This window comes from Numenius arquata, chromosome 21, assembly GCF_964106895.1.
Source record: "Numenius arquata chromosome 21, bNumArq3.hap1.1, whole genome shotgun sequence".
Lineage (NCBI taxonomy): Eukaryota > Metazoa > Chordata > Aves > Charadriiformes > Scolopacidae > Numenius > Numenius arquata.
The window spans coordinates 4,325,417-4,341,199 of record NC_133596.1 but is presented as its reverse complement, the minus strand read 5'-3'; the positions used below and the strand labels follow the sequence as shown (position 1 = coordinate 4,341,199).

The following is a 15,783-nucleotide window of genomic DNA, read 5'->3' as shown; positions in this document are numbered from 1 at the left end:
GCCTGACAGCTGCCTGGCTGGTTCCTGCCGGAGCGTTTGCTCTTTGTCCTTGGCAAGGCCGGGTTATGGTTAACAGCAAGCTTCTGAGCTCTTAAAAAAAAAAAAAAAACCAACAAAAAAAACCCCCACCAAATAAATGCCTGTTTGAGGAGCAGAGTCTCTGATGAGCTGCAGACTCTAATGAATAATTGAAGAGGGGTCAGTTTACAGGACTTGCACACGAGGAATGCAGCAGAGTCTGCAGAGCTGGCGAGCAGCACTCAAACAGCCCTCACACACGGCATGCCGACCCATCAAAACTGCTCCGGTTTCTTCTCTTCCATTTCCACACTGCCCTCCTGGGTTAATGGAAACTCGAGCTCTGTCTCCAGAAAGCCTCTTTTACTGGGGAAAAAAAAAAAAAAAAAAGTAAAGTAAAGTAATAATATTTTACTGCGAGCTGTAGCTGGAGGAAACCCGTGTCATCTGTCTCCCCATCAGAGTTAAAGGAGTTCTTGATCCCGCAGCAAAGTGAGGGACCCTCCTGTCACCCCTCCTCAGCCAGGCATCCCCCCACTGCCTGGGGACAGAGGGCAGGGGATTGCTGAAGTCAGGTTCCTTGGGGACCCAGGAGGAAGGTGAGCGAGGCCAGAGCTCTGCCAGCACTTCCCTGGGGAAAGGTAGATGGAGACCGGCAGCTCCCTTTGTGCCAGGGACAGCAGCAGGGAGCTGGCACTGAAGAGGACCCTCAGGAGCTCAAACTGAAGAACTTATTCCCATTTGAGTTTTGAAGAGGTCAGGGTGGGCTTGTGTCTCTGGAGGATGCCACCCTGGCAACCGGGAGCTCTGAGTCCCTTTGGCTGGGTTTGTTGGGGGGGTCACTGGCTCCATGGCTGGCTCAGATCCCGATCTGGGGCTCTCCCTCCACACACAAGCCATCTCCTTGAATCTCCTGCAGCTTTGCAAGTCTCAGCTTTATTTGGAAGCTGAAGCCTAGTTTTGACAAGAGCAGTAAATTCCTTTTATAGCTCCAGGTGAACCTGCAATAACTTCCCTCCCCCAGTTGCACTGTAGGAGGCTGGGGACCATCTGGGGAGGACAGTCCCAGTTGTCCTCTAAGGAATTCTGCCTGCCCTGGAGCATTTATTTCTCCTTCACCCTGTAGGAAAAGCCCCTCGCTGGGGCTGCCTCCGTGGCGAGGGGAAGCAGAGGCATCCTCCCAAAAACTCGAGCTGATCTCATCGCAACGATGCTCTCAGGCAAAAAGAGTTTCCCAACTCCGGTGTGAAATCTGGGTCCTTCCCTCGCCAGCCCTGGAGCAGCGCGCAGCCAGGAAATGTCACCCGTATGGAAAAGGAGGGTGTTTATCCCTCCTTTGTACTTGAAACCTTGAGATCTCAGCGAAGCTTCTGGCGTGGCTCTGGGGACACCGAAGGGACTGCGAACACGATCTTTTTGTGCTCCCGTAAGCACTCTGGGACGTGGGGTATTGATTTCCTCGCCGTCGGAGAGGTGCATTGAACCGGGCAGCTGGGGCTGGCCTGGCTGCAGATGGGGAATATGCAATGTCTGCTTTCAGAGAGGGGGAGGCGGTGGCTCTGCACCCTCAACCGGGGCTTGAGGGCAGCGGTGGCGTTTGGGGGGGTTCACTCCTTTTGTGCAACAGCACAGGGAGGGGAGCCCCGGGGTCTCCACATGGTCAGAACTGGGGGAAAAAAGCTCCTTAAAATAGCATTTTCTGTATCTTAGGGGAACAGGACAAAAGATGTTATTTGCGGTGTTCGGGGTGACTAATTCCTGTCCTATGATGTTTGGGAAGGGGAGGGCTGGTGATGTTCACGTTCCGGTCCCATCCCCAGCGCACGGGGCAGGCGTGTGCCTGTGTCCTGGCTGAGCCGTGGAGGGGGCGGCTGCCGCTGCCAGCGTGGTTTTTACAAGCGTTCAATGAAAAAATCGTGCTGTGCTATGGCAGGTGCTCCTCCTGTACACCCTCACTGGGGTGTTGGTAACACACAGCTCAGGGTGTGTTTTAGACATTGGATTTTTTCCTTTCAGCGCTGATAAAGTTCGGAGCCACCATGAAAATGTGATGATCGCTTTTCCCTCAATGTATTTCACACGTGTGTCGTTCCTGGAGGGTGGGAGAAAGCGGGGTTATCCCACATACCAAAACCTGGTAGGTACCAAGCTTTACCAAGTCCTGAGACCACTTTTTGTGTGTCTTGCAACAAGCAAACCGCCAGCAGCATGTGTGCTGTGGGAGGAGTATGGAATTCTTGCATTCCTGTGATAGAGAATAGTTTCCACATCCCACGATAACTCCAGGGGCAGCAAACCCGTCTCGGTTCTCATTGTGAAACCAGCGTTTTCTAATTCTGTTAAGAGTGAGTTTTCGCCTTCTGTACTGAAAGTAGCAAACCTGTGTTGTGCCTGGATGGAGAATTGCGGTTCCTAAGAGTAATATTCTTCATTTTAGAAAAAAACTGGGCCGTGGTATCCTGGTTTTACCGCCATCAAAGCTGAATTTGCTGAGAGTGGACTTTTCCTCCTTGCTGGGAAATGTGTGTAGGGCTGCAGGAAGGGGAGGCAGTATCCTTTGCACTCTCTAAATGGAGACTAATTTGTTCTGTAGAAGCTGCCTAATTAAGTAGTTCCTTATCTCCTGGCAATTAAAGGTGTTTTCCTTTCCGGCGTCTCATTTCACCGGGTGCAAAGTCCTGCTGCCGTGAGTGCTTCTCGCAGCTCCGCACCAGGCTGCGTTGGCACCGGAGAGCTCTCGGAAAGCCTCGGTGGGGTTTGGGAAGATCTTTTGCCTGAGCTTGTATCTTGAGCCCAAACTGCTCATTGTCAGCTGATCTTGGCCAGCTGTGGCTTGTAGTGCCTGGAAAGGGTGGAGATATTTTTTTATTATTATTTTTTTAAGAAACTTGCAGGATCTGGTGCCAAAATGCCCCTGGAGAGAGCCAGGAGCAGGGAGGAGACCAGGGAGACCAAGGGGGATGCCAGTGCCTGAGCCTCCCTGCTCCCTCCATCCCCAGCTCTCCAGCATCAAGCAGATACCTTGGTGCTTCTGGTCAAATAAATCGGGTAACAACGGGGCAAAAAGGATGTTGTGAAGCAGGAGGACATGCCTTGCCATGGGAGCTCTGCTGCGTGAGGCCACCTCCTGCCTTCCCACTTCTCCAGCCTTGGGCTTTGCTGGAGAAAACATCTTACCCCTTAATCGGTTCCTAAATCCCCTGGTTTAGGCGTGCTGAATCTTCCCACAGAGGTGTTTATGAAATGGGTCCTTTTGGCTCTCACCCTCCTCTTTCAGAACAGAAACACGTTTTGGACATTAAAAATGCTCTGAGTGCCACCTGCTGGAGTGCGCTCCAGGGGGAGCGGTGGCCGGGCAGAGCCTGGCAGGGTCCCCTGGGGTTCTCAGCCTCTTTGGGGGTGACACAGCCTGTCCCGTAGCTGCAGACGCTGTACCTGTCACCGCTGTCCCACGGCGCTTTGCCAGGAACTTCCACGCTCTGTTCCTGCTGCTCTCCTGCCCGTTGCCAGAGCGTGATGGTGTCTCTTTGTGGCCTCCAGGATTTCGCAGTGCATCCTCCCTGTGACAGCTCCATCCCCCTCCACAGGAGGTGATGAGGGTGACTTTCTGACGTACAGGAGAAGTGAACTTGCTGGTAAGAGAAGGGGCCCATGAAAAAGGGTGGAACTGCTCCATCTAAACACCAAACAGGGTAAATAAAACTGCACTGCCTGGCTTTGGGTTTTCCCTTTTTAGGGATTTGTTTGTAACCCCCATTGAGGGGAGCCAAGATCGCTGCTCGGAGTGGCAGCAGAGTCCTTCCCAAGGGTGACCAAATTAATTTTACACTGAGCGTTTGCCTGCCTGTCTGAGGGGGAGGAATTGCCCTGAGGAAGACAGCGGAGTGCTTCTAGGATGCTTGGAGCCAAAGGCTTTTGGTTTAAGCCATACAGAGCGGTTTCTGGCGTTTTCTGTGCCATGATGGAGTTGGTCATTCGCTGCCTTGGCCCCATAAGCGTTTGTGTGTGAAGGCAGTGATGAGGAGGATCTCTAGACGCCAGCGTTACCGACAGCCTCGCTGTGCAGAGCTCTGACTCTGTGTCCTGGGTTTATTCCCTTCTCCTTCCCAGGTTTTGGGTTTGTTTTGTTTTTCAGAAGACCAATAAAACGGTCCTGGGGGACGGTGTAGGGTGAAACGTGCCTCTGTCCCACCGCAGCGCTGTTCCCTCTCACTAATCCCTTCCTGCAAACCTCTAGCAGCAAAGCTCCTGCCAGGAATCCGCCCCCGTCCTTATCCACTTATCGGGAAGTTCCAGTTGCCGAAGTCTCCGGTGCTCCTTAGCTGTGTTTGTGGAAGTGACTTTGTCCAAGACTTCCATCTTCAAAGCCACCCCGCGGTGGGCCCTGCCTCCCCCCGGCTCCGGCTGCCTCCCGAGGCTTTTGTCTGTCAAAACAGCAAATGCCCTTGTTCAGCGTGAGTTTAGTTTAAAGGACTAACGAAGCCGTCTCTTTCCTTGTGGATCCTCCCAGGTTGCTCTAAGAATCTCCCTCCTCTTTTAAGCTTTGGCCGTGACCCAAAGCGTTTACGCCGTCCCGTTTCTCCCTCCTCCTGCAAAAGCTGTTGCTGCTTCTCTGATGTCTCGTAGGGGCATGGGCACTCCTCTTCCCTCCATCTGCTGCTTGCTTTTGTAAAAAATCCAAGACCGAATTCTTCTGCAGCTTTTCCTGCTCCGAGCGTGGTTGGAAGTGGCTGAGGGGCTCAAGTCAGAGGTCTCGTGGCTTTTCTCCCCGATCTTTTTCAGATGTGGGCGTGCGCATACTGAGCGAAACTCACCCTTATAAAATTCTTATAAAATGCAATAAAACGGTGCTCGGACCCTCCCTTTGAGCAGGCAGCCCCGCAGTGGTGCTGGGTCGGTGATGCTGGGGATGATGCTGGAGCAGGAAAACCAGAGCCCAGAAGGTTTCATACCTGGAAGGGAGGGCAGCTGTGGGGCCGAGGGAGCGTGGGCTGGGATTAAACCCGTCGGAACATGTGCGGGAGAACAGGACAGAGTCTCCTCTCGGGCAGAGAGGTTTTTAAATCTGCTTGAGGTTTCAAATTACTGTTTTTTTTCTTTAATTGCATGTGTGGTGTGCGTAAGCAGGAGAGAGATGGCTTTGGCGTTTAATCTTTGAATACAACCTTGATACTGCAATGCCCGTTTAATTAGATAGAGTGAAACTCTTGAATTCTCTCAGGTGTGGGTTGTTTTTTTTTTTTTTTTAACTTCAGCAATTGGATGAAATCGGTACAATCTCACAGAACGTTCTGCTTGGCTGGACTTCTGTTTTCAGCTTCTCTTCTGAGCTGCAGTGAGCAGCAGGTCAGGAAACGTCTCCTTTCCTGATAAATACCGGGGGAGCAGCACCCCTTAACTCTGACCCAGCTCTTGCTCTCCCCTCCCAGCCGAGCCCCAGCAGCGGCGGTGGGCTGACGTGGTGACCATCCCACGTGCAGGATGTGCATGTCACACAGGTACAGGTGGACACTTCTCAGCTCCCGAGAGGTCCCGGAGCAGTTGCAGACATCTCGAGAGGCGTCGCTGGGAGGGCAGGTTTCCTGTGGGGGTAGTTAGCATCGCCTGCCCTGCTTTCCTGGAAGTCGGTGGATGGCAACAAAGCGCGTTAACATCTGCAGCTGCTGATAGGACCATCTCGTTGCTGTGGGCAGCACTTCCTCTCGTGTCAAAATGGCTCTGCCTCGAGGCACAGCTCCCTTCTCCCCGTCCCATCTCTCTAAACAGGTCCAGTCTGTCCCCCGTGCTGGCTGGTGGGTCCATTCCGATGCAGGTACCACAGGCTGAAGGACCTTTGCTTTGTGAAGATGTCTCTGCTCAAGGGAGACCGGTGCTGCTCAGGGACCAAGTGTCCCACAGGATTTCTCACTCTGGGACCAAGTCTGGGGGCTCCCAGGAGCACGGAGGGGGATCCACCAAAGAAATGCAGACAGAAGTACGGGGTTCTGGCCAGTTCTTTGGTTGCAAATGAGACCAACCGTCAGCCTTGCCCAAATAAGGCCTTTGCTGGAGGGCAGACGGTGGCTGGCGAGGTTTCTTCGCTTTGTTTGTTCCCCTTTTTGAGAACCACCACTTTAAAAAAAAAAAAAAAAAAAAAAAAAGCCCCAGACAGAGCAGCCTTTGCCTCTGTGCTCTTTACAGCAGCGAAAAGCAGACTTTGTTTCCTCTGCAAAGTTGCAGCATCTTTTGCTTCCCATTTATTTCAAGCTCTCTCCAGAGCTGGGGTTGCTGCTCTGCAGGGAGGTCATTGCTCTGGAGTAGATTGCATAAAATAACTCAATGTCCTGAAAAGTCCAGGAGCCTGAAGCTCCCCCCTCCTGAGGCCGGCACCCAGGCGCAGTCTGCGCTGGAGGGGTCTGCACGACCAGTAGATGTTTTCTTCATCCAGTGCTTCCTGGCCAGCAGCTGAGACCTCTGCTGGGACATCCCTTTGGTCTAGCACGGGGCCACCAGTCCCACTTCTGAAGCATATTGATGTGACAGCAGCTGTCTCTCTTCAGGCAGCAGTTCTTCACACCATCACCTTCCTGTTTATGAAACCCTGCTCCTTTCCTCCCCGATGCTGTTCCCAGTGCTCGGTGGGGTGTAACTGGATCCTGGCAGGAGGCAAAGGCAGCCCCTGGTTATTCTGATTTAAATCCGTAGGGATAATGTCCTGTTTCATGGAGCTGATGTTGGGACTCGCTGGAGCTCGGCCCTATGGTCTTGGATTTCAGCATCTTGAAACCCTGCACTGGGAACCATTTGGATCTGGCACCACTGGATTTGGGGATGGTCTTTCCTCAGACTGATGTGCCAACGATGGCGGGTTCACCCAGAGTTTACAGCCAGGTCTTGGCACCTCGGTACCGGCATTTGTCCCACCATCACTCCGACAGCAGCATCTTGCTTCTCCCAGCACCCGTGGGTAGAGGAACAGAAAGAACAGAATTGGCAGACCCAATTCTGTCACCAACTTTTCCCTCTTCAGAAAACACGGAATAAGGCTTAGAAGTGACTTAATTCTGCCCTAAAAGTATCAAACTCAGCCAGGATGTGTAAGGTCATTTGGAAGTGGGATGGGGGCAGGCTCTTACCTCGGCTCAGCCCACGTGTCTCTTGCCCTTAGACCCACGACCTGCCTGTTCGCGTGCAGCTGCCTGAGCCGCAGTTTCCTTTGGTCTGTGCTTCTTGCTTTAGATTAATCACGTTCTATTGGGATTGTTACCTGTTTGACTGGTTCTGGTCCCTCCTCTTGGGAGCAGAGACAGCGAAGCAGTGGAGGTTTGCACTCCAGCAGCAGCCGGTCCCTCCGTGGCTTGTTAACTGCACCCGAAGCAAAGATCTGATGGCTTCTGCTTCTGACCAAGACTGGTTTATGGTCTCTAGGTTTAGCAGAGGGGCTTCAGGATGGGACTTCTCCTTGTGAAAAGCCTCAGGAATTCAAAGCGCTGTTTCTAGGGGAGAAAAGGGGCAGGCAGGCTGAGCCAGGCCCCTGGCAAGGCAGGACGGGGGTGCAGATGCAATTCTTTGTGTCCACGTTAGCACACAGGTGAGAAAACCCATCAGAAGAGAGGCCAGACCACAAACCAGGGTACTGCATCATCCCGTCTCACACTGAAGCACGGCTGCCTTCTGCAGCTGCTTTAATTCCTTGCACAAGCTCTACCTGCCCAAATGTAAGCTCCAGCTTCTGTGTTTCTCTGCTGCAAAGTTATTTTGAGACCCCTTGTGCCTCCTGCCACTGAGGAGGGAGTGTTTCCCCCTGGGAAACAGGCTCTAGGAGAGAGAAAGAGCTATCGGGGTGCTCCGTGTAGACACAGCTCCAGCTGGAACGCTGCAGTCCAGGGCAGCACTGAGCAGTTCAACAGCTGCGAAAGTTGCATGGATGCGGAAAGAAGTTCTGCAGGAACTGTGACTTCTTTAAGGTACGGAGCGGGGACAGCTGAAGGGATCCTGTAAAACAGCAAAGGACCTCGCAGTGACACTGGTGAAACAGCTGGGTAACTTTTGAAACCATCTAGGGCATGTGTTTTGCATAGATGAAATGCAGATGGCCCCTTGACGGGAACTGGGAGTAAGCACTCTTTTCCTTGCAAACATTGAAATTGGGGAGAGAATTGATTCAGAGCCATGGGGCTGAAGCCCCTCATCCCTCCCTGCTCCCCGTGTCTGCGCTGCCTGACTCAGCCAGTTCCCACCTCATTCCTGCTCCGGCCCTGTTGGGGCATCCCTGGATGTGTCAGAGCGGGGCACAGAGCAGTGTCACGGTGCAGGACCCCTGAGCAAGCAGGCAGGATTGTGCAACCCTCCCATAAAGATGTCAGCCTGCAAACCTCACGCGGGGCCTCGCAGCAGCGTCCCAAAGACCTGACACAGCAGATGACCAAGCAGCGACTCCGCCACGGGGCAGGGACGAACCAGGGACGGCTGCGGGAGCTGCCTCCTCCTGGCCCCTTCCCTGGAGACCTGCGGCTCAGCTGATCCCACGGGGAGGGTGTTTGGGCTGCAATCAGCGTTTGTGCTGCTCCGAGCAGGGACAGCGTAACTTTGGGGAAGAAAGCTACATAGACCCTCAGTTGCTTGTTGCTGCCTCGCGTAGGGACAGAAACTGCTCTTTCTGTGCCTGCTTTCCTGTCTGTGACACAAGGGACTCTATACTGATCCTCTTGAAAAGCCTGCTGAGATTTGCTGATGGAAAGAGCCATGCCTAAGCACCCGTAAAGCCATCCAGTGTTTTCATCTGGCTGCTGGTATTGTGCAGCCATCGCCACACAATGCGATTTCCCCATACGAAACCACAGTTTCCTTTCAGCGAAAACTCCCAAAATACATCCCAGTGACGTAACTACTACACTCGGGGTTCTCGTGCTGGTCGGGGTGCCGCAGAGCTCTCTAAGTTCAGAAGCCAGCTTGCAAAGTATGGGAGAATAGCAGCCTAAAGCCTTGGAGATGCTGAGGCTCCTCTTCCGCACCAAGCCGAGGATCCAGGAGGCAAGTGTCTGATAAAATGTCTGCTCTGCGTGCAGCGCTGTGCTCTGTCTCTTCTGCAGGACACGAGAGGGTGGTGACTCGCCTGACCTTAGAGAGCCAGGCTTTATCCAGCCTTAATTAACGACTTCTCTTTTGGAAAAGGCATTTCCGATGGTAAAACTGCTTTCTAAGAAGTGTCTTTCCTAGGTGCTGCCAGAATTTGGGAGTGTTTGGGGACCAGAGCATGTGTTGAAGAAACAGAAATTAAAACAGCTTCTGGTTAGTTGTTGATGAATAGGAAGCGAAATGCCAAAAGCGTAATCTGTTTCTAGCTCTTGCAGGTTTTTTTTTTTTTTTTTTTTCCTCTTGCATTTAGATGTGACTGTCTCAACCAGCAAAGTGACAAAACGCGAGCAAAAACAAACCTGTCTCTTGGCTTCTGGCTTGTAAAAATCCTTCCTCAAAAAAGGGGAAAGTAGGAAAGAGGACTTGCATTTTGAACTTGGTGTTGGGAAAAAAAAAACCCAAAGCCCCGTACGTACGTCCCCGGCCTCTGATCTAGGGTGACTAAGCCATCTGTGCAGTTCGAAGGTGGCGTTGGGAAGTTCAGAAGAAGTTGTCTCCTCCTCTCTGACTTGAGCGACCTCCTGGGCTCAGACCTGGCTGGTGGCCGGGGGTGTGCTTTTATTTTCCAGGAGCAGCAAATATAATTTCCTGTGGAAAATGCCCCCCCCCGAGGCTGTGGGTGTCAGGAGAAGGCTTGGTAGCTCACAGGAGCAGGGTCTTGGGCTGGTAGGATGGACCTGCAGGGAGATCTGTGCTTGTGGGAGAGAAATCAACCCATCCCCATCCGAGGCAGGGTTTGGTGCCCGCTCGCTGGTCGGAGCCGTGGAGGAGCCGTTTTCCCAGTGGGTGGGTGTGATCCCCCGGGGAGGGACCGCTGAGGGGTTTGTGATCGCTTTTGGGCGCTGGGGAAGGAGTTTGGTTGTGGCTTTGGTAGATGTGAGAGCTGGCTGCTCCGGGCATCCGCTTCCCACGGTGACAGCAGGACAGCCACCTTCTCCCAGACCCAAAGAGATCTTGGCTGCTCCTGCATCAAGGGCAGAGCGATGGAGGGGAGGAAAGGAAAGGGTGACTGCGGGGGCCCCCTCTGATCTGATTCAGTCCTTCCGGAGCTGAAAATCAGTTAATTCTTAACTCTAATCTCGCTGTTTTCACGCGGCTCCTCCCTTCCCTCAAGGTTTGCTTTTTCTTCTCTCGCCTCTCCATAGCTCCTGTCCTACTTTCAGGTCTCTCTGCCTCACGCTGCACCCACCCGCTTGACGTGGCTGGCGCCGAAGAGCCCTGCCAGCACCGCGGGCTCCGTCGTGCTGACAAACTGCTTGAAAAGACACAAGAGAAGTCACAGCTCGAGTCTCTCTTAGATCCCTTCTGTCTGCAGTCCCATGAGTTTTCTCTCATCCGCAGCCAAAGGCTTGAACCTCTCGGAGGAAATGTTAAAAATCTGATTTGATTTTTTTTGAAGGGGTGATTTTTCTGTTCAAACTTACTTCGTTCTTCTCAAGAGCAGGTGAAAGAGCACCTAGATGTGATGACAGATCGATGCTTGTTCATTAAAACACGGCGGGCTTGGGGACTGACCTTGCAAAAACTTCCTTCTTCCCTTAAGTCTGAGTTTTTGGGGGAGAAGGAGCCATCTCCTAGCTCAGAAGCAGTTCTTTTCTGAGCTCCCCTGAAATGCTTCTCCATCCCTCCCCGTAAGGCTGGACGGGATTGCATCTGGCCCCAGAGGCAGCGTAAACTGACATTTCTAAGGCTGGTCAGGGACCTGTCAGAGCAGCTGGGCTGGCCCTGCCCTGCCCTCGAGGGATGTGGTGAGTTTTGGTATTTGAGGATGTTCCTGCTGGTGCTTTAGAAATGCTGAGCGTGCCCCTGGAGAGGAGAGAAGCCCTCTCTTTGCCATGGAGGTGCCAAACTTCCCCACAGACCCAGGACACCGATACCAGAACAGAGGTTTCTGGAATTTGTCCAGGTGTAGCTGAGAGTAAAATCTGATCTAGACGTTAGTCAACCTGCCAGAAATTAATTCTCTCTCATTGGTGATGGTGATCTGATTCTTGGGGAACATGTGTAACCAAGTGCCAGCACCGTGTCCTTCTCCACTGCCTGTCAGAGTTTCGGGAACTGGCTCCTACTGCTCTCCTGGAGCCACCAACACAGCTCAGAATGGCACCCCGAGGAGCGGTGTGTGGTGGGACACCAGCAAACAGCTCACCTGGTCTCGCTAAACGAGTTTCTTGGGAAAACTTTAGCAGAGTATCACAACCCCTCTGTGCTGACACTCGTTTATTGTCCCGCAGGCAAAGTCAGACATCACTTGGATAGAGAAGGACCTGGTGGACTCAGCAGACAAGGTAAGAGCCTGCTGTAGATGTGCACCTCGAGGAGACTCGTGCGTTTAATTCGTGCTTTGTCCCATGGTGGGTCGTCCCACGCACGCGAGGGCGTAAGCGGAGCTCGCAGGGACCTCTCTGAAAAGCAAACCCGTCCTTGCAGCACGCCCCTACCAGCCCATCTCAGCGAGGTGGGACTGCTAATACAGAAAACAGCTATTACTCACTTGCTCACATGACATCCTGGACTTGACTTCATCCTCCTCCTCCTCCTTCCTCCCCACACCAAACCCCTTTCTGTGCTGTCATTTATGTCTCCTGTGGCTTTCTGATCTTGTCAGCTTGCTGGGGCGGTGTTAGGTCCCGGTGGGGACGCTCCAGCGTTTTGGTGGCGTGGACCTACAGTGGGGATTTTTTGATTGCTTTTCTGAGGCTGCGCTCCCCGCGCCATCTGCCTGATAACTCCACGTGCAAAACCGTCTCGGTCGGGACAAGATTGATCAGATCTTGCCGGGCCCACGCGTAGCGAGCTGGCTGCCTGCAACCTGCACGGCTTCGCTGAGCAGCGTGAAGCTTCCTTGGAAGCGGCGATGCTCATCTTTGGCCTGCACGCTGCCGACACGGTTTCTGCTTCACTGGGGCCGTGGCAGAATGAAGGAGGTGTCAGCACGAACCAAGTCTCCTGGAGACTCGTGCTCGGCCGCTGCACGGGGCTGTTTGGTGCTGGCACCGATTCCCGGCTCCCTTGCTTTGGACCTCACCGGCCACTGAGGTTCCCTCTGTGGAGCTGGGACCAGCTGCTTTGCTGGTCTGAAGTCATTTGTTTCTTTCGTTATCGGTTCTCAAAGAGCACGTTATGGGGGCGGAGGAGGCAAGACAGTCATAAGTAGTCTCTCTGGGTCTAAACCAAGATCCTCTTTTCATACACTGCGCTCTCTGGAGAAATTCAGAAATCAGCGCCGACACGGGGTTATTTCTAATTGCAAAGGTGCGTGGGTGTCTCTTTACTCATTTCAAGGGGTTTCTTTCTTACCTGCCCTCTCTGGGGTCTTGCTGCAGAAAACATCTGTCTGTCCTGGCCCAATGGAAAGGTCAAAGAGGAAGAGGGTTGGAGGGGGAGAGAGGCAAACCAAGGGATCTAAATACTTCTCTTCTGTCCTGCCGGTAAATCCGAGCAGCAGGGGGTTCAGCAGCTGTCTGCATCAGAAATGCCCTTAAAAATACCTCACATGGAACTTCCCAGGGTGGCTCTTAGATAACTCCAGCGTCCACGGCAAGGACTCTTGTGCAGCATAAATCAAAGGAAGGACTAGGTGCAGATCCCAGCAATGCCAGAGGATTTGCCCGTGGGATCAATGCACCCTGAATCCCATCACGGGTGGCCATCATCCCTGTGCCAGGGCGAGAGCAGAGATGTGCAGCTTTCCAAGGTGGTGTCAGACTCCTGTGTGGGCTTTCATGAGTTTTTCTCTTCTTTTTTGAAGAGTAAGCAGCTTTTCAGAATATTCCCCTGTTATGGAAATAACCCCAAATTGGGTTTCCACATCCACAGCCTCATGTGAGATTCATGTGGCACGAGATGGAAGTCACTTTAATTAGACCATGTATGTTTTCTGTCAGCGTCTTGTCTGAACCAAAGAACCCAAATGTGAACAAGCTGTGAGTTTGGTTGGTTTGGTTGGTTTTTTTAAAAAAAGTAAAACCAGAAACAAAACAAAAAAAAAGCCCCAACCACAAGCGCTGTTGCTGGGGAGTGGGAGCGTGAACCTGCCTCTGTGCGACCGAGTCGCTTGTCTCCACTGCGCATCTGCCAGCTGGGCTTTAACCACCTGTATCTCCTCCATCCGGCAACCTCAAGCGTGGGGCGTCCCTGCAGCGCCGCCGGAGCCTCCCGCATCCCCGGGAGCCTTCCGCATCCCCGGGAGCCGGCCGAGCTTCCTCGGGAGCTCGCAGGGGTGGCGGTTACTGGGGCTGCGCGATGGTGATGGGGATGGGAGAATGGAGAGGGACCCTAAACTTCCTCGCATCTGCGCCTTCCTCGCGCTCTGGCTGCAGAGGAAGCACCGAGCCAAGCCCTGCAGCCTGCAGCTGCCTGCCCCCAGCCAGCTCTCCAGCCCGGTCAGTACCGCCGTTAGCTCGTTTTGCTTCTCTTGCCGTCCCTGGTTGCTCATCCTGATGCTTCGGATGGATATTTGGAGCAGTCTGGTTTGCTTTGCGTTTTCTGCTTAACAGTTTGCTTAATGGTGCCACTGGAAGAAGCTTATCTCGGTGAGAGCAAAGCCTGTTTGTGCTGCAGCTCGGTGACATGCAGGTGCTTCTGTGCTGGAGACTGGCAGGCTGCTAAACAGGCTGTAGGAGCTGGTTTCCAGAGTCCTCACTGTTGAATTGCGAGTTACTGGATGAGTCCATGGGAGAAAAGAAACCTCCCTTGTGGGGAGCAAGCATCTCCCAGCAAGATGCCAAATGTTATCTCAAAGCTTTTCTCAGAAAGCCATCAACAACGTCTCCGCTGATGCCACGTTTGGTCTATTTGGCGCGTGTGTGTTTGCTGCTGTGGTCTGGCTGCGTAGGCAAATCTCTGCCTGCCTTGAGATCCGGCTCGGGCTGCTCAAACCGCTTGCAGTTAAACGCACTGGGTCTTGCTACTGGCCAAGGCGAAGAATTCCCACGGCTGGGAAAGTACATCATTCCCTATCTGCTGAAGAGCCGTGGTAGGAGGATGGATAGAGGAGGTGGATACAGGAGTTCGTTTTCAATGTTCCTCTTTCCTTAGGTGTGTGATGCTACAGGGTGGAACGTGCCCGGCTGTACAAGTGCTGATGCTCTGTAGACCTGGTTTCTAGTGTTTTCATGAAGATGAGGGGGAGGGAAAAAGCCTACAACTTCCACTGGTCCCATCCCCGGCTCTCTCCCTGCTGTGGGGTCTCTCCCTGGGGAGCTGAACTGGAAGGACTAGCAGGAGGAGACCTCTTGGCTGGCTCCCGCTCAGGCTCGTGGCCAGCAGTGGGAAGCTGTTCCCAGCCAGCAGCCGTCTGCCAAAGCCTCCGAACGAAACCAGAAGTGTAAGGTGGCTGCTTTAAGCTGGGAGATCATATGGAACACAGAAACTCGTTGTTACAGGGATTATAAGGTCTTTCTTGTCTGTGATCACTGAGACCAGCAAAAGGCAGGGTAACACCGGGGGGAGCTCCTGCCCCCCTGCCCTCTCCCTGTGCTCGGGCTGTGCGTGCTGTGAGCGTGGGCTTCTCTGCTGGGTCTCAATGTCTGAATCATGCAGGGTCTTGAGAGAGCAGAGCTACCAACGTGGAAACAAAGCCACTTCCTAACCTAGAGAAAAGCCAAGCGCGAGGGCGGGAGGGGAAGGGTGCTGGGTGCAGGTAGGCAACCACATCCGCGGGCGCTTGGCGAGGCCACGCTCCCCGAGACGGTGCGGGGAGGGTGGGGAGCGCAGGGCCGGGGTGCAGGGGAGAGGCAGAGCCTGAAACTCGGTTCCTGTTGTTTTCAAAAGCTGCTTTGATTAGATGGGTTCCAGACCAAGTACCTGACTAGTCTTAGAAAAACAAAGCGTAACTTTTTTCCCTCCAACTCTGCAAGGGGAAAAACTAAATAGTAGTTCAAGCTTTCTGGCAGCCTCTGATGGCCACACCTGCCCTAGGGTCAGAGAGCAACCGAGTTTAATGCCCTTTGGAACATAATTGCCAGCCTCCAGGTCCAAATAGCAACCAGACCATGTCTAACACCGGATAATGTGGGACCAAAGTGCTAAGAAGCCTGGACTTGCCCTTACAAGACATACAGCTACACGTGATTTCTGGCCCGAGTAAGATTCGTGTCTGTAGAAGTGGGACGTTGAGTCCAGCCTGCCCTGTGGGGTGGAACAGGTCAAGTTCAGAGGAGAGAGCCTAAGCACAGATATGCTGGGGAAGTATGATCAAGAGAAGTAGAGGGAAAGGCACAGCTGGAAGACTAGGGGGATAAAAAGTCTCTGTTTGGGATGCAAATAGAAAGAAGCACAAGGTGTTTCTCTTGAGCTGAACTCTGGGTTTTACGCACCAGAGGTACGGACAAGGTTTGGTGGGGAAAGGAGGTGTTTCAGCATCACCTCGGGGTCTGTGGCTGTTCTTGTGTGCTTCGTTGGTGAGTTCATTCTAGATACTGCTGATTAAATCTCTTTTTCTTCTTAATTTTTTTTTTTTTTTTTTTAAATAAAAGAATGTGTTTTAAACAAAACATGTGCCAGAGACCTTGGCTTCCCCTCAATCTTCTTGAAGGCTTGAGTCTGTTAAAGCATCATCTGTATGTGCTGAAGATGCACTAAGACTTATGTTGCAGAGTTGCTCAGATTGCTGAGCAGATGGGCTCCAACATGTCTGATTTTTGC

The 15,783-nt window shown here is 52.9% G+C and overlaps 1 protein-coding gene across 3 annotated transcripts in view; it reads left to right on the top strand.

Moving 5' to 3' along the window:
* The window catches only part of RPS6KA1 (ribosomal protein S6 kinase A1), a 44,862-nt gene that overhangs the window by 12,324 nt on the left and 16,755 nt on the right, over positions 1 to 15,783 (top strand). Inside the window, exon 3 of one of the 3 annotated variants that reach the window (XM_074162152.1) lies at positions 11,370 to 11,423. In XM_074162152.1, coding sequence (XP_074018253.1) covers positions 11,370 to 11,423 — 54 coding nt within the window. Of the gene's footprint in view, positions 1 to 11,369; positions 11,424 to 12,499; positions 12,510 to 13,448; positions 13,497 to 15,783 lie in introns of those variants that run through there. The other 2 variants (XM_074162154.1, XM_074162153.1) reach the window with 2 other exon arrangements.